The sequence below is a fragment of the Andrena cerasifolii genome, chromosome 5, assembly GCF_050908995.1.
Source record: "Andrena cerasifolii isolate SP2316 chromosome 5, iyAndCera1_principal, whole genome shotgun sequence".
NCBI lineage: Eukaryota > Metazoa > Arthropoda > Insecta > Hymenoptera > Andrenidae > Andrena > Andrena cerasifolii.
Window position 1 is genome coordinate 17,070,136 of NC_135122.1, and position 18,708 is coordinate 17,088,843.

At 42.5% G+C, this 18,708-nt stretch overlaps 1 protein-coding gene across 1 annotated transcript in view; it reads left to right on the forward strand.

Annotated features, from left to right (window-relative positions):
* Positions 1–17,023, forward strand: part of C15 (homeobox protein C15) — a 48,441-nt gene extending 31,418 nt beyond the window's left edge. The window contains exons 2-3 of the mRNA XM_076812479.1: positions 4,845–5,073; positions 15,913–17,023. Of these exons, the coding sequence (XP_076668594.1) occupies positions 4,845–5,073; positions 15,913–16,150 (467 nt within the window). The 3' untranslated portion in view covers positions 16,151–17,023. The remainder of the gene's footprint in view (positions 1–4,844; positions 5,074–15,912) is intronic.
* The last annotated feature ends 1,685 nt before the right edge of the window (positions 17,024–18,708 follow it).

Sequence of the window (18,708 nt, forward strand, 5' to 3'; positions counted from 1 at the left end):
CGCTACGCTATGCTATGCTATGCTATGCTATGCTATGCTATGCTATGCTATGCTATGCTATGTTTTAAAAAAATTAGCTTCAATACATTCTTATGGAACCGTTTCCACTAAAAGCTGAGGTAAAACATAGCATACCATAGCACAGCTTAGCTTAGTTTCTCGGTGGACTCCCGGCTTAACCCATAAAGTCACGTCCCGATCGGGTTCGCGGTGTTCACTTGTCAGTATCTACACAATTATAGGAACACCTTTCCGTAACACCAGCGGCCGTAGCCGTGATGGAAAACACCGGTTCTCGTTAGATCACCGAAGTTAAGCATCACGGGGCGGTGTACTGGGGAAAGATGGGAGACCACCTTTCTCCCGGTGCGCTGCTGCTGCTGAGACCCGAAGGAGAGAGGAGGGATACAAAAAATGGGACTATAGTTCTTTGGGCAATATAAGCAAAAATAAGCTTGAAACGCCATCCTGCTTAAAACAATAAAAACAAACAAATAAACCTTTCCGTAACATTCACGTTCGCTATTCTCAGAACCAAAAGGAAAATCACTTGTTTCCGCAGCGGAAGGTTCGAAGCTCCGCATAATTGCATAGCAGGCGACATTATATCGAAGTCGAGAGGCAACATTCACTAACAAGACAATGAAGTTGCAGCGTCGCAGCGCGAGTAAAAATGCAATATCGAAGTAATTATTCGCGCGATCCGCTAAAATCCTTGGCAATCGATCTCGCCGAAGCAGCTCTGACAATTGAGCCGTGTTTAATGTAATCGCGATTGGTTTCTTCCCCGCCGCGGAAGTCAGTTTATCGTGTCCATCCGTGGTAAGTTTGCACGAAGGCAATCCGTGTCTCAATTAGTAGGCTCCGGTGTATTTGCGTTGTAATTGAAGCAAAGCATTTATTGACGGGATTATTTCACGTCTCGTTGGCAATTCCTGCGCGGTGGAGAGTATTTTTGGGCGAGGGCGGGGCGTCGGCAAAGGACAGGGTTGTGGGTGGCGGAAAGAGGGATGGATAATGGAATAATATCCACCTGATGGCCGTTTACCCTTTAACGATGATTCCTCGGTTTCGAGCAAACTGCGAGAGAGAGCAGTTACGTGTCAAATTTAATTTCACGGCAAATTTTCCGCGCACCGCCATTTTCGCCCCTCCACCCACCCCTGTAGGAACGACGGTGGGGTTATCATTATTGAGCTAATCATTAATTCTGAAGGCTTCCTTCCTGTGGCCATGCTACACGCAACCCTCGATCTGTTATCACTATTACATTCACCCTAAAATTTTAAATGTACCACGACTTTCTTTACACTTTTCTTAGAATTTTTCTTCGATCAGCCGTGCTTCCTAGATGTACTGCTAATTCCATCGACAATAACTATGTAATAACTCATTTTCTGATGACACTTCTAACACAAATTCGCTAAAGCATTTCATGTTTCCATAATTTTTAATTCGTTTTTATTTTTAAAAGTCTCAAAAATAACCAACCCTATCGCCACTCCCACTAATTGTAAGAAATGTATAATTTGTAATGGAAATAGTATTCCAGGTGCTTATTTAGGAAAAAGACAGTTTGCTTTATATTCAACTAGCTTTACTACTCGGCTTCCCCCGAAGTTTAGAATCTGATTTTATAAACAAAAGTTTTTTTTGTTTTTTTGGGGTGAAAATGGTCACATTCATCTGGATTAGTCAGTCATAATGAGCTGAGGCACGTTTCGTGATCGCAGAGTTTATCGTTCGAATGTTTTTAGGCGACAGACGAACACACAAACATATAGAAGCTTTCTGCTTTATATATTAAGATTAATAAATAATTTTATTACACTGCCGAGAGGAAATGCAACTTAATCGTGGCCGTTGCTCCCCTTAATCGGCCACTATCTTTATTACACGTCTGTGGCGGGAACGTCGCCAGGAGTGCCATTGGTGGCATTCTACGACAATGTGTGCATTCTTTTTCATATTTTAAGGGAGGAACATCTGGGGTACGCTACCCCTGAGGTATATCCTTCAGGGCATTTTTATTGCGACCCAAACGGAGTTCTTCTTGTCTGTATTCCTTCTAGGGGTGATCTAAAATAGAGCCTTCTATGGATCCCATTACCTGTTTACTCGAATTTGTACATATTGTTCTAAAATACCCTACCTACAGCACCTATTTATTACTATCATCATTATTATTTATATTTCATTAATTTTACTATTTTTATTTCTATCGTTACGATTAACACTTTTGTTATGCAATTATTTTAACCTGAGTTATATGCAAAGTAACTTCTAATAACACTGAAGTTTTACCCAACGCGTCATTATTAAATTGTCTGCATTTATTGCTGGAACATTATTGAGATCGAATAGGATTCACCGGGGTTAGTAAACTACCATCTTACAAGTCGTTAGTGAGAAGAAACGAGGCGTCTCTGTCGGGAAGCTACAAAACTGTACAGCCACGAAACGACAAACCAGTCTATTCCCACTCTCTCAATCTTGTAACTTATTTATCACATTCTTGATTCCCATTACTGGATATCATGTTCCGAGGCATTAAATCTACGGGCATTGCATATCGGCATGAATGCACTTTCTGTTATTCATGCGCTATTACTACGACAGATAAATGCTTAATGATGTCGATAGTCACGCTTCGCAGAGAATAAAGTACGGCTAACGATGCAGCGTTTAGTGCGTGCGTTAAAGTTTCCCTAACGAGAGCGAATTATTGGAGGAAAAGGAGGAACAGGAAGCGTTTCGCCGGCGTGTGCATGCGTACGTCTAATCCTGATGCTAGATTAAATAAATAAAATGGGACGAACCGACGATACGAAAAGTAAAACACCTTTTCACTTTGCTCGAGTGATTCAGTCGCGCAGTGAGCCGAGTCTAATGTTCATTCGGTTTAAATTATTATCGAATTTCGTTGCGATTTTTCCACGTTTTTGTCGAGCCACTGGTTACAATTTATATATTTATCTGGCCACGTGTCTGAATATTTAACGATCTAACATAACAGATATTGGCGGAGAGGTTTAATTTACCGGAGAAGTACATTGCACCTGAAATATTATAATTTGATCGCTTTGAAATAGCATACGACTATTTGCAAAGGCACAGCTTCTTCAGGAAAGGTCTCTCAAAACTTCCCTTTTGCTAAATATTTCAACTACTTCTCGACCATTTCAAATGGGACATGATTACACATATTTACTTATCAGAAGTGATTTTAGATTCTCTCAGAATCTTATTGCTACAATTTTCTAATATTTTCTTATACGATATGAAGTAATCAGCAAGCGATGTTCGGGACAACTATTACCATACGAATTACATAAAACTGAGGATATACAAAGCAACCAATAGAGAATAGAAAAGACCTAGACATCGATGAAACGGTCTAACTTCTCCCCAACAAATTACACCCAATCCGCGTTTCCTTGCCGTTAATTTCACCTACAACAGCAATACTACTTTCGAAATATCCTCCCACTGACTCATGCACCCAGCTTCCCAGCAGAAGTCTACCTAAACTATCCACTTACCCCAACAGAATCACTTACCATACATTTAAATTTCATTCCCGCGAAGTTTCCACGATCTCAGAAAATCACATTTCCCAATTCCATCCAGAGTGACTCGGAGTCGCTCTTACTCTCCTCAAACTATCACCTCCGTCACTGGAAATGTCACTTCTTCGCGAGGGATCGCGATATTTACCAGCAACGAGTTCGCTGGCCACCTGCGTTCGGCGTTTAATCGAATAATTTACACTAACTTCGTCCGCCATTAAGCAGATAGCTCTTTCCAGAGGGGCCACGGTCTATAACATTTACCGCGGTGGCGAAATCCTATTACAAGCCACTCCCCCGATACTGACATTAACATATACAGAACAATCATTATCCCAGGACGAATGGTGCCCCGATAAGAGAATCTCGGGCGAGTTTCAGCCCGCGATTTACGCGTCTAGTTTCGCATAAGTGGACGATAAAGCTCCGTTTCGTCGATCCTGCCTCGGGACTTACCGCTGCAAATGGAATTGGTGCGATGCTATCGTCCGGATAACGGTGATTTTATTAATACTCGACCACTGAATCGGGGATGCACCTGCCATCGTCGGCCGCAAGCACCGCGTTACAATTTGCGCGAGGCGGCAGATCGCGTTCCCGGCGACTCTTAGCCTCGGTTCTTTTTTACGATTTCGCAATCGCCCCCCGTTTCGCTGCTGCAAAGGCTTCGCTAAGTAATTCTTCCGCGCGAGTCGTCGCCACTTTATTCCGGAATCTCAGCTATCGTGCCTGGCCGCCCCTCGCGGCCCCCCGTTTCTGCGAGCAGTCGTTCCCTTGGATCTTCAGCTTCGTACGATTAAAATGCCTCTATTCGAAGCTGCGGAATTAACAGCGCACTCCCTGCAACTAATAATCTTAACGATGCCTTTCAAGTCCAGTCACGTTTCTCGTTTCTTCAATATAACTTCATTTCTCATTCGGTAGTGCGATAGAGAATGAAAAGCTGAACAGGTCTTGTGTTTAAAGTTTTGTTCTATCTCGCACCGTTGCTGAGTTAACTCGAAGGGCTGATTTCACCCCTTCAGAGTGAATTTCCGCCGAATAAAAATGGCCCCTTGCATTGCATTCGTGTGCTCTACATTCGCGCGAGATTTCATTAGGGTCGGAGTCTTTGGGTTGGGAGCGTTTCTTTGGTAGCTGCTTCCTTTCTCATTATCCTAATCACTGGGTACGCGAGACGTTTTATTACAGTGGATGTGACGCGTAATTTCTTTCGAATGTGATATTAAGATCCGAGATTTTCAACTGACGATATGTGTCCGTTTCCTTCAACAGTGGCCGGAGCGTTTCCAAGGCGGATCGGTCATCCTTACCAAAACAGGACACCGCCGAAGAGAAAGAAGCCGAGGACAAGCTTCACCAGGCTGCAGATCGCCGAGCTCGAGAAACGTTTCCATAAACAGAAGTACCTAGCTTCGGCCGAGCGAGCGGCCCTGGCCAAGTCGTTGAAGATGACGGATGCCCAGGTGAAGACTTGGTTTCAGAACAGACGGACGAAATGGAGGTGAGCCGTTTCAGTTCATTTTTCCCATCTCTTAGCGCAGGGAGTGGAGACATGGGCAGGCATAACAAAATTCGCCTTTTTCACTCTGTTACTTTTAAGTTTTCTGCAATTTTTAAAACATCCCTATACGACGGTCAAACATCAAGCTACACCTGTTACTTATCGTCAGCATTATTTCTTGAAGATAAGAATTCTATGTGGATACAAGATCAGGATCTATAACGAAGGCTTATTTTGAGGTGTGCACGAATGAAATTATGAAGTAAAATGAACGGAGAACCATCCGTCGTCCAAGGGTTAAACCAACTATCCTACTATGATTTCTATCTGCACCCCTCAAGCTAGCAGACCTCTGTTATATCGAACGATATCCACTTGAGCGTAGGGAAGGGAAAGCGCGAGATGGAAACCGCGGGCGGAATGTTAATAGCGGGTCAGCAGCGTCCCCCCGCGTGTATCTTCGCGGACGCATCGAGAGTCGAATGTGTTGGAGTCTCTTCAAGATAAGGAAGGACAAAAACACGTCATTTAGATAAAACTGGGCCCGTTCGTGGCGCGGGTACCTGATACCAGGGGCGTCTCCGCGTCGGGACGATGCCGGGGGACATTCTTCGATGTGTACACCGTCTTACGTCCCCGCCTACCCCGTTTTCGTTCGATAGCTCCTCTAGGCGAGGATTCCTAAAAGGGTCCCCCCGTCGTGTGTCCTTGGATCGTTCCAGGAAGTGTGCTAGGATAAAGAGAGTATTTGGGCTACTTTGGGCCTGAGGAATAGCTTGGACAAGATGCTGGCGATTAGTACGCACAGTGAGGGGCTTTGCCTTTATCTGCGTGGTTTTCAACGACCTGGTAACTTCACGAATTGGTGGGTGCTTTTTAGCTGAGGAGCGAGGCGGGGGGTGAGACAGGGTGCTCCTTTTCTGACGCGCAAAGTGCGTTCCTTGAAGAATCAGAGATGAGCTGAATTTTGGAACAGAATCTTCGGTGAACCATTGAGTGATAGAGGTGCGTGGGTGGATAAGTAGGCTCGAGTGGTTTTCATGTGACGTGTTAGACGGCTTCGTTTCAGGTCATTTGGATGGGAAATGATTTTTTACTATTGCTCATTGGGTTGATGCTGTTCTAAAAGATGTGTATGTGGTAGGAGTGTGCGGTACCCGAAATTACGGGACTCGATTTGCGATTCGGCAGTCAATTTTCTTGCTTAAAAGTTCTTACATCTGATCACACTGCAAAAGCACAACTTAAAAGTTTTCGGGTACCCGAGGCATACCTACCTATGTGTAATACGATAGACATATGAAGACTTTGCAGCAAGAAGGGGGCAGCTCAAATATATTCACTTTTGGAAAACTAATAAACAGTGGTATCAGAATATTTTTAGATATATGTTTAAAGTATTTCACCCACTTAAAATCTACTTATTGCTTACTAAGCAAAAATACATTTTCTCTATGCCGGGGAATTATTAAAAGTTGCAACTTCACCCTTTCAGCACCAATACTAGAAAGATTCACTTATCTCGAGTAAATAATTACATTACGCTATTATTATGTCATAAAGTTGTGTAGGTATTGTTATATGGAGACACATAAGAAAACACGAGTCAACACCATTTTAGAAAAATTATAGTAAAACATGCTCACTCCTTGCACTAAATCCAGATAGAGAGTACCTAAGTACTAGCACCTTTATATGATAACTTCGGACTGCATCATCGAATCTGCCTCTTCCTTGCACCAATCTATTCAAATCTGTTTACATTAAATGCTACCTATAACTGAATTTCTGCAAACTATGCAGCTGCCTCCTTTTTGCAGCAAATTCTTCAATGATGGAATATATTTTTTTACTTATCTTTATTAAGCATACGTGAAGAGAGGATAATGGGACAAGTCCAATCGCATCATATATTTCATTCGTTTAGAGAACAAAAGGAACATTTCATTAGTGTATTAGCTTCTTGAAGTCATTCCTGCCCCGTTAACACATTTTTTGTCTGCAGCATCAATTCAAAGAAGGATATTAAGATTAAGACAGTCGTATTCTGGCTCATCATCCTATAATACGTATACACACATCTGATATCTTAAAGTAGGTATCTAAATACAGTCTTCCCGATTCGATCGGAAATATTTAAATATCCTTTGCAATTGAAAAATGTCAGAATGACGAATATTAACAGAGTTCCTCACTGTTAATGCACGTCGAATCTGAATAGCGCGCCGTGAGCTGGATCCTGCGCGAGAACGATCATTCGTTGGCCATTTTACGGGCAGCAGTCCTAGACTTTGTGGAAATATCGTCCCGTTACTTCTCGCATTGTTCTTGGAGGCCCGGCAATAAACAAGGGAACGGGAGAAAAGCGAAGAATGTAAAACGCGACGAGTAAAAACGAAGAGAATGCCTTTAGAATGTTCGTAACGATCTAATAACAGATCGATAACAGGACTCGTGGCAAGAAACTCACCCGGTGCCGTTGCATCGGAGCCTGGATTTCTTATTGAATTTTATTAGAGCATTACGTTTCTCATGAAATGCAGAAAACTCGAAAATTACCTTTCTCGCGAAGAAGCTGAAGAACGGTCAGTGGAATTGTCTTCCGTTGCGAGATGTCGAGATACCCCGTCTATTCTTTCTTCGCTGTAAAAGTTCACAGAAGATTTATTAGGGAGCTGGTGGGCCGGCTTTGAATCGCGACGTTTTTAGGAGCTTTCCATCCTATTGCGGCTAATTTTCGAAGTTGCTCGGGAGACTCAGCGGCAGGTGGAGAATTTTGTAAGTCTTTTTATTACGTAGCCGGTGTCGTCGCTCGGGGAGCGAGCGTGAAATTCGATTTAGATGGCGGCGACGTGTGTTATCTGTCTCAATGTGTTCGGAAACGGTAACGCAGTGACAGATACATTCGTCTAGGTGTCCCGTTGAATTAAATTTACATCCGAAGCGACAGGCGGATCATAATTAATCTCGAATACAGGATCGTGTGGGGATCGCGCACTGAATAAACCACGAAATTCCAAGAAACGGAACGCCTCGCACATTCAACGACACTGCGAATAAAATCCTGCCCCGTATAGGCTTGTGGGAATGCCTCCTCGAATTTACAGAATAATGAGCACCAAATTATTTTCTTGGAAGCTTAAATCTTGATAGAAGATATTCTCCTTCATTTTAGATATTCACCTTTCGTTTATTTTTTAGTAATAAACTGAAATTTTTTTCAACTTAAAGGTAAATTATAATGTATTTATAACACAATGAAATTTAAGCGAAAAATAAAAATCGCTTTCTGAATAACAAAATAACAATTTAAACCTTATTAACGTCAACCAGCCCCGAACGATCATTTTGACTTTAATAATCTATATAACCTTCAATTATTTATGTACAAACAACAATACTACGTCAATAGATCGGCTAATGAACAAACTTTAAAATAGTCCCCTAACAACATGGTGAAAACATAAAATCTTGAGAAGAAAAAATATTTACTTACGTAGTCAATTTTTTAATAAACGCTGATAACTGTCAAAAAACGTGCGATCGCGGGGTCAGACATAAACGCATGGCATAGTAGAAGTGACTTCTTTCTACAGTAAATATTTCCGCAGCAGAGCATATGTCGGTGGAAAGTTATTAACAGTTAGTCAACCTACCCCTTGCGAAAAACCAGCCCCGGTCTCCCCTGCTCAGCAACAGAAAGGCTTCCCGCAAACGTCTGGCTGCCGATGAGCCGTCTTGGAAGTGTAAAAAATCGCGCGGCACCCCTGCCGTCAAGTTCAGCACTTCCGGCGCGCGGTCCAGCGAGCAGCTGCGTTTAAAGTAACGAGATGACTGTAGGCAGAGATGAGATAACTCGGCCTCAATAATTCAGATACCTAACAGCTTAGCCCTGTCCCGTACATAATGCAAGTCTATCCACCCCCGTCGTGCTCCCTCATCCACCCCTGCTTTGACTGCCAAACTCTCCACCTCCTCCGACCCTCCTCCCGCCCTCAGACGCCGCGGCATCGCAACCCCCTTCGACTCGCTGCAGCCAACCAGCCCCAGCCGAAACCGACTCTTCCTCCCGCGGCTTCTTGCCGCCGCTTTTAAAGTGTCAAACCCCTCGAATCCGCGATTCCGGATCGCTTCGATCCGCCACTCGACCCCACCGATTCCCCTCGTCAAACATTCATCGGCTCCCTGTGTCGGATCACGCCCTGGTGATCGCTCCAGCGCGAACACGAGCCTCCCTGTAAAAGGCTTGTTCCCTCCTTTTCGGATGGAGATCGTCAGCAAGAAACGCGCGCGCGCGCACCCCTCCGACGGGGCTGTTTTTCTACGGCCAATTACGGGACGATCTTCCTCGATGAGCATCGGGGTAAGTCACCGTCCTCCCCTGCCGGGGTGCAAGGTTAGTACTTAAATACAAAGTACATGCCTTGGTGGTGGGGTGTTGAGACGCTCGAGAAGAGTTTCAGGACTTTCAGGTTGATTTTAAGGGTGCGGGAAATTATACACGGTCTGTCTGAAAAATAACAGGCATATATGTATTCATTCAAGCACTGTTATTTCCTTTTTAGTGAAAAATTCACGTACGGGCGCGGTGCGATGAGCAGGTCTATTACTTCCGCGGATAATAATACGTTTTAAACAAACTGTGTACAGTTTTTAAATTGAATCCGCTCGAAACAGAAGTATATCGATCTAGGTTTACATTAATGTGAATTAGAATCGCGAATTCTTACTTTGAAGTCGATTTAAGGGGGGAGGCCGACATAGAACGGTTAAAACAACATGCTTCTTTGAGTTTTTTTTCTAGAGAAACCGATAAACTTTTTTTATTACACATTAGTCTATTGGAAAGAGTACATCTTGCGGATATTTCAGTAGTTTTTGTGGTAAAAAGTATTGAGAGGTTTGCGAGTTATAGGCGATGACCGAGATGTCCTTTTTGTGTGCAGAATCATCCAAAATTGAAAATTCGATTTTTTTTAGATAATATATGAAATTATTCTTTTATTATTATTTTGGAAAAAATATTTTGAAGCAAAATGGCGGCTGTGCAAAATTGAACCATCGATATTTGGCAAAAAGTCGCTCGTTTTTCGAGTGTAAAAAAAGTCTAGGTAAAAAAAAAGGAAAAGCTCCCGATAGCGCTTAGATTTTTAATCCTAAAACAAGCCTGCAAAGCCTCGAGTAAATCGGTTCATTAATTTTTTAGTTGTATGCGTCGAGGACTTTGAAAACATGGTTTTGAGGGAAACGCGTTTAAAGTTTTGAGTCTGAGCGCTACACCGAGGAACACCTCCTACTTACACGCGTATAACTTTGTCAATTTTTGTCGAATTAACTTGACACTTTCAGGGAATATTTTCAAGATGTTGTACTTCAAAAAAATTGAAAAATTGAAAAATCCTTTTTCGAAAAGTTCTAGGTTAGCCTCTCCCCTTAGAAGGTCAGTAAAATATGTTATATACATATAGAATGGACGGATACTTTTTTTAATAACTGTATTTTATATAGTTCTGGCATTATAGGTAAATATATTCGGATATAGAGTAGCACCCTGAGCCACCCCGCGTATTTCCATGGGTATCGAAAAAAAAAGGAACTTGCGTCACGGAAAATTCACTGTGCCGTTTTACTCGTTGCCAAAAGACACAATCAAGTTTATAACATGTACTTATAGATGCACGAAATATTCGCCAAAAGTTATAGTTTACTATGAGGGGATAGCGATAAGAGTAATGCGTCCCAGGTTGCGAGGGAATACGTTCATGCCGGCCACAGCGAATGGGGCGATGCTGTGTCGGGGGCTGCAAAATGTAATCGGCACGGCGCCCTCAATTATTAATTGCTAACCACGTTAATTACTTGCACGGGTGTAGGCGCGGCTGTCACTGAAACAGTGGCGTAGCCACGCGGTGGAACTTTCGCTGGAAACAGCCGAATGGAATCGAACCATCGTTAATAGAAGAGGCCTCGCGTTAAGTCTCATCGACTCCCTGCTTGGGCACGAGAAATAGACTGTCATATACACGGGTCACGTGGTCTGCAAAACAACCGTACACATGAAATGTTTACACATAAATTACATGTTAATAACGCCTTTCTGAGACACGCTACATAGCCTATGTCCATCCTAGAGTATGCAGAAATAACGTGTTAAAATTTGAGGAAGATCGGTTCAATAGGTCTTGACTTTTGCGCGAACATAAAAATCGGCTCTCTCTTTATATAATAGTATAGATTGCAAGTTGGAGAATAAAAGGAGCACATCGCGAAAAGTATAAACTATTAAAAAAAGGAGTTTCCACATTTCTTTCTCTATAACATGCAGAATTCATTTATTAAAGTCTATAGCTCGCATTTTCACAAAGAGCCTCTCCCTAGAATCTCGAATTTACTTTCAGCGAAAAAAGATTGAGTTCTTCCACGCTACTTATCTACAACGGCGCAACATAACAAAATTGTTATAAAAGCAAACATTCGCCAACTTCGCTGATTAAATACCTGCTTGTTTAATTGAACTTTTACGCAATCCTTCCGCGATTACACCGGCAATTCAATCCCTTTAATGACTCTTGGAAAAGAAACATTTCCGGAAATGGTCGATTGTTTTACTCCCACTTTGCCTTCTGTTTTTACGCCGCGTTAGCTTCCACGAAACCGGCAGCATCGGTGAAACGAGAAATTAATATCGGTCGGAGGAAATTACAGGAAGTTCAGGTAGGCTTGCCCAACCCGTGAATAGAAGCATAAAAAAAAAAAGTCGGATTAACGAGGCACTTTCTGATCTTGTATAGGTCGGATCGCTGTGTAATTCGTAAGGAGACACGTTGGTCGAGTGCCACCGGTCTTTAGAACTCCACGGGTGTTGCGTAAGGGAACCAGTTTCACGAAATTACAACGATCCCTCTTAGAACACGCTATAAGTTACAAGTCGCTCCTGAAACGTTGCCTTTACGCTCCTCTCCTCTCACCAGCGGCGGTATTCGACGAATCTAGATTTAGGATAGCCCATAAATCTCAAGCACATCATAGGTGTCCCTAAATTGATACAGTAGAATCGTGATTATTTAAATTAATAGGGAGAACGTGCTTGCTTCTATAAGGGCTCCCTATAAATACTTTTGATACGATACTGGTGTTAGGGATCTATTCTGGACAATCTTCGAATTTTACACTCTGTGATATGCAATGCAGAATGTATTTCAAAGTTATTTCAGAGTTGCATCTTTTATTTTGTCCTTCATACGATTACAAAAACCCATTTGAATTGAAAACGAGTAGTTTGCAGACCAGAACGAGAAATTTGACCAGAAGCGTAGAGATTTAAAAGCAGGCTGATATTGAGAAATAATCTAAGAAAAGATTATTATTACACTCCTCTGTTAGGCCGCCAAGTTTTCAATCCACCCTCCCGCTACACCCAACGAAACATCCTTAAGGGGGTAGTGGACTATTTCAGCTTCAGAAAATCGATTTTTTTTTTATTGATTTTGAAAGTCTTATCCTCTATTTTAAACAAAATTTCATGAAGAAATTCGAATATTTGTAGAAGTTATAGCAGCGAACGTATTGGGATCGATAAGGGATTTAACTTTGAAGCTGTTTTTCTCGAAACACCATTTCCGGACACGGTGTACATCATAACTCTTGAACCAATGAATATTTTCACTTGAAATTTTTACTCGACACGTAGAATTTCTCCCTCTACAGAGTGGAATTCCCGCACCAACATTGGATGTTTGTAAAACTTTTTATAACCGATCAAAGACAATTTTTTCCGTAAAAATGTGGGGAAAAAATTGATTCCTGTGTAACTTCCACAATTTTTGTTCAAATTCGTCGGCAAATTTCCACTGTGTAGATTTTGGTGTACAAAGGACTCACCCCAAAGCATTTTGCTTTCAGATGATTGGCTCACCTGAATCGATGTACACCACCCGCAGCGGCGCGCCGTACAGGATTGTCTTCAACGATTAATAACTTCGACAATTTTATATATCCCGGCGATTTTTTTTCTGGTAATTACTCGCAAACGTGCCCACAATAAATTGTGAAAAGCACGACTATAACGATTATTTGGTATCAGAGTAATTCAGCGCCAAAGAAACCAACGATTTTACGTATCCAATAGTCCACTACCCCCTGGAAACTGGAGAACACGCGATAGGCATACCTACAGAAGTAATCGCGAAACTCTCCTCGGTTCTCTCATTAATCTGCCGCGATTGCGTATCTGCGCCGTTTAATAACGCGCGGCCGGAGAGGGTGGAATCATAAATCCGCTTAGAAACGGGGGAACAGATAAGCCGCGAGTTTCCTACAATTACCAGAGCAACCGTATGAAAATAAACAAGTCGATCGTGTGCTGATTGCGGCTGAGAACCGACCGTTATCTGAAATATCTCTGGTCGACATCGGGGCGGCCGTTCTAGTCGTTAATCGTCCAACAACCGATCGAGTTGTGTCCCGATTGAGCGGGACCCCGTTGGTGATACACGGGCTACCGAGGGGGGGCCGATCGAGGGGCCCCCCTTTCCCTGGGCCGCGCCGCTGTCCGAGCAAGAGGAAGCTGGAACGGCTCTTCGCGGAGATAAACAAAGGTACAACGAAACCGTTTAATTACCAAGGACCAGAGATTAACTCTAATGGAACGACGGTGTTTCGTGGCCCGTATAGAAGCGGCCCCCGCTGATTGGCCGCGTTATCCTGCCTGGCTGGCGCCTACCAGACTGAAGAACTTTTCGGGCCCCGAGCTCGCTGGCGAAACAGCCGACCGACAGATCAACGCGACGACGTTCACCGAAATATTGTCTGGGAGGTCGTTAAAATTAGCGGTGAACACCTCTGGAGCTGTATCGGTGATGGTGGGTGATCGAGACGTGGATGACATTTTGTGCTTCGACTCAAGGGAGTTGAAAGGCCCGGGTGGTTGTTCCATGACGAGGATTGGGTGCTGTTCTGGGGTAGAACGGGAAGAAAGCGAGTCTCACGGAGATTCTACTGTAATTGAAGGTGTTAAATGGCTCAAGGAACTTTATACATGATCCACTAAAGGATCCATCTTCGAGTGACTAACCGGAGGGTGGTCTCGAGCTCGTAATAATCCATAAAGCAATTTAAAACATGTTGTATGCAGGAGTGTCGCGGAACTCTTGCCCTTTTTTGTTATTAATCTCCCACAATGCTGGTGGTTAATTTTTAATAAGCAGTATGAGCTGTGGAGAACGGAGTAATTCAGGGCCTCTGCTAAGTTTCTAAGATAGGAGCAAGTGTATGGAATTTTGATGGATTTGAAGGTGACGAACGTAATTTTGTTGCCTGCAGGACAGTTTATTCTGAGTTTCCAAGAGCGTTAGCGGTTTATATATTTCTATTTGCTGCATACTGTAATTGAAATGAAGATAAGTTTACTTATGACGTTGAAGTGAAGGGCAACTTGGGAATTTAGGATTGAACGGTGGGAATTGTATGGTATTGAATTATTTCATTCAAAAGTATGCAAATCTGTTAATACAAATGCCTAGGTGGAGAAACTTTGGATAAAGCCCCCATCTGAGCAGACCATCGACGTTGCCAACAAGTCGGCCATTTTGTGGTTCCCTAATAGGTTTAGTGCTAGAAAACAGACACCCTCGAGCCACCCCTTAGCAAGCTAGCGCTGCGCCACCGACGAATCGAATTAACTTTATTACGTTTGTCTTCTGTTTTCCGCCCCAACAACCGCCAATCTCCTTTCACCCCCCCCCCCTCTCTTGTTTCCCTCGGTCGATTTCTCCACTCTCGCTTTGTTCTACATCCGACTCTTGACCTCTCCCTCTGCTATCCAGCCGAACTGATCTCACGAGCTGGGTATACTTACGACTGTTCCTTAATTTCGCTCTGACGTTGTCGATTCCTTTTCAACCCCGCTCAGCTTCTTATCTATTTCCTTAGCACACACTAATTTCAAGCCAACGAACATCTGCACCCACGATTAATAAGCACATCTCAGATAACTCATTGCAAGCCACTTAATAGTATTAAGTTAAGGGGTCTCCCTACCTTGACGGACGACAAATGATGCGAACTTTGGGAATTTTTTAAAACAAAACCATTAAATGTATTCACTTCCAACTTTGTGGCTTTATTTGTCCATCTTTAGAAAATGTGAAGCAAAAAAAATTATGCAAAAATAGTGTTTATATCCGGAGTTATGGTGCTTCAAATAGAGCACCTCACAAAAATCATATGCGCATTGTTAGCACAAAATCAACCATTGTTTTTGTCTCAAATAGAAAATTTAAAAAATTTTGTAATCTGTATGAGTGTGGCTATCGTCTGGACTAGATTAAATGAGAAATACTGAAAAGTAAACAAAAATGGCAGCATCTAAAACAGACATCGATTTCTGCAAAAAAATTCGCTGGTTTTTTAAGTCGCAAAAGTCTAATTTTGCAAAAACCGACTTAGTTTTAGTAACAACGAGAATGGGACATCTACTGAAGATATGTACCAAGTTTGAAGTAAATCGGGTGATTGGTTTTCGAGATATCATGCTAATCAATTAAAAAAACATCGTTTTGAGAAAAACGCGTTTGAAGGTTTAGGTACGAATTTTTTTTAAAATGTTGCCTAAATACGCACAAATAGAGGCGAAAAGTTTTTAATTCATATAATTTGAGGGTTTCTCTTAAAAGAATCCCAAATATCGCGCCCCTTTTCACACCATCAAAGTACCCTTATTACATCTCTTCACGAACACTGGAATGATTCTTTCAATCTATTCTGTGAGCGGCAATTGTTGCAGATCTTCGAACACCACAAGGGACACTCGTTCATCTCCGTTTCCCACGTTTGTTTCAGGAGGCAGACAGCAGAGGAAAGGGAGGCGGAGAGGCAAGCAGCGAATCGCTTGATGCTGTCCCTTCAAGCCGAGGCTCTTGGAAAAGTGGCTTATCCGACGACGGTCCCCAGCCACCCAGCAGGGACCGCTGTCCCTAGCTTGGACAGACAGCAACCGCCCAACGCTCTGACCCATCCTGTGGGTCAGTGGGCCTCGCCGTACGGCCCGCCGCAGCCACTCACCGAGCCCATCTGCTGAACCCCAAGGATTCACGTGAACCCACAGACACTTGCCGAGTGAATTCAGTGTAACGATCGCGTCACTTTTTGTATATGGACGGGCAGGAGACAGCTACAGCTCTGTCCGCCTCTGTGAGTCAGTAGGCCTGACCCTGCGGTCCATAAAAATTGTGCAGAACGGAACAACTACTCATCCTCGATTCACGTGAATCCAAAGACTCTCGCAGTTCAGAGCATTAACTGTGTCGCTTTTGTACATGGACAGGTAACATCCATTCGTGTACCCCATTCTGGAAGTCAGTGGGCTTCGTCATGGTAGCCCCGCGCGAAATATTGGCTGAGCCAAATTGCTGACCCACGACGATTCCTGCGAATCCAAAGATTCTCGCCGAGGCTGCTCGGTGTACTGATTATGTCACTCTTGTATTTAGCTGACGAGAATAATGCCGCAACTCGGGAAGTGGAGCGGCGTACTTCACCCTTATGTTGAATTAATTAGGGGGAGAGTGTACGTAGCGATGTCTGAGATTTATGATTTTTCCTTGTGACACTTTTCTGTGCTTGTGACGAGAAATGTAGAATGCACTCCAAGTGCTTAAGTAGGATTGCTTTTAGAGGAAATTTGGCACCACGGAATTTCGGATTTTCGGGGACTTAAGAAGTGATCAATATTTTAGATTGCAGTATTTAGTTATAGGAAATTACCAATTAAATTAAATCTTTTACTACTTTTTCCTCTGTTTTGCTTCAATCTCTGGTGGAAAAATATGTTCGTGGGTTCTATGAAGATTTCACTTTGCGTAAATATCGTGGGTCAAAGTTGACCCATGTAGAATGGGTCTAGACTTATGTGTGTTCTAGGTTGAGTGCATTTGTGGGAAACGTAAATTAAAATGTGCAAATGATAAGAAATAATTTCATTTGTCTATGAAACTGCGTACCTAAGCATTACTCACAATAAGAATTACCCTTAAATCGATATCACACAGTGTTTTAGGTACTTTTCTAAAGCAACAAAAGGATTAAATTTTTCTCAACTCTCGTGACAGTGAACTAAGAAATCCTTTCTTTCTTTGAATTGCGGCAATATTCTTGTACCATGTCAGTACAATTTAACGATGCTCGTGAAAGTTTGTTTTCGTGGCTCGTTTGAAGTGTAGTATGCTTATCAATTACTTGAGAAATTGCAGAGACATTACACATGCAGCAGCTGCATGGATAAAATGCATTAATTTTCTCTTGTTAGAACCATGCTGTGCACTCTGTGGTATTTTACTTACTTCAGACACTTTTATTCATTATTCAGACGATTGTTGCGAACGTGCCTGAAGATTAAGGGTTCTAGGGCAATTGAATTCGCAGCACGCAGAGCGTTATCAATCGCAGCAGGTGGAGATAGCGTAGAAAGTCACTTGCAATTAGAGCTGGTACCATTTGTCGAATATTAATGAAATATTCGAATATGGGTGCAGTTTAGGTATTTAAATATTCGTGGACATTTAAGAATTGTTTAATACTTCTGGTTCCCTTTGAAGTTATTTAATCTGCAATTTAATTTACATAGAAAAATAGAAAATACTCAGAGAATCTTTTGGAGATGAAAGTGAAAATTCAATTATCTTTCAATCTTCCTATTATTTATTTAAAATTTTAAATTCCTCTCTTCAATTTTCAAATTCCTATTAACCTATTAATTGCCCATATAAAGGTAATCATTCTGAATGTAATAGGCCCGAAGAAAGCAAGTCTATTCGCACTGCAATATCAAATTATTCAAATAGCTCCAGCTCTATTTGAAACGTTGAAGTTTCTCGTTACAAACCATCGGTCCTTTATTTCCATTATCCTCTAAAATCAATTTGAAATGAACTCACGATAACAGCAATCTACAATTATAAAACTTACCCCCCTAATTTACATTATCTTATACTCCACAAGATTAGCCCCTTTTCTAATTTAAAATAACGTCCGGGGAGCCCGCAGCGAGCATTAAAAGTTCATATAAATTGTAACAGATACGTATCTAAGAATTCACACAACCGTTCAACGCATTTCTATCGAGATCCATAATTCAAAAGTTTCGTCAGCGAGACGTCACCGCGATTTCCATAATTCCGCTGCTAATGCGACGATCCTCGATATATGAATTTATTATGCGCGTGCACGAGTGATCAGTCCGCGTTTAGAAAGTTCCCCCTGCTCCGAAAGGGGGAGGGGGGGTGGGGGGAGGCGCTAATTGCCGCGCTTTATTTAATGTGACATTATTGACAGTGCGAAGGAACCGTGGAGATCGAACGGAAAAAGGGGCATCGTGCCGTCTTAATTGCACTATTTCTAGGTAATATCAACGTCTTACGTCAAGGCGGCCAATTTTATCGACGTACTCAATTATCGAGGCGAGGGGTCTGATAGGGAGCCAAAACGAAACTTAAATAATTACGGGGAGCTTTCGTCTCACCGTTGCCTGTAAGGTCACTCCGCAAGAGGGATTGACCCTCGGCCGAAGGGGGCGCCGAGGAAAATTAAATAAGAGAACGAAGGACGGGAACAGGCAAAATGAAATCCAGGTAGCTTCAC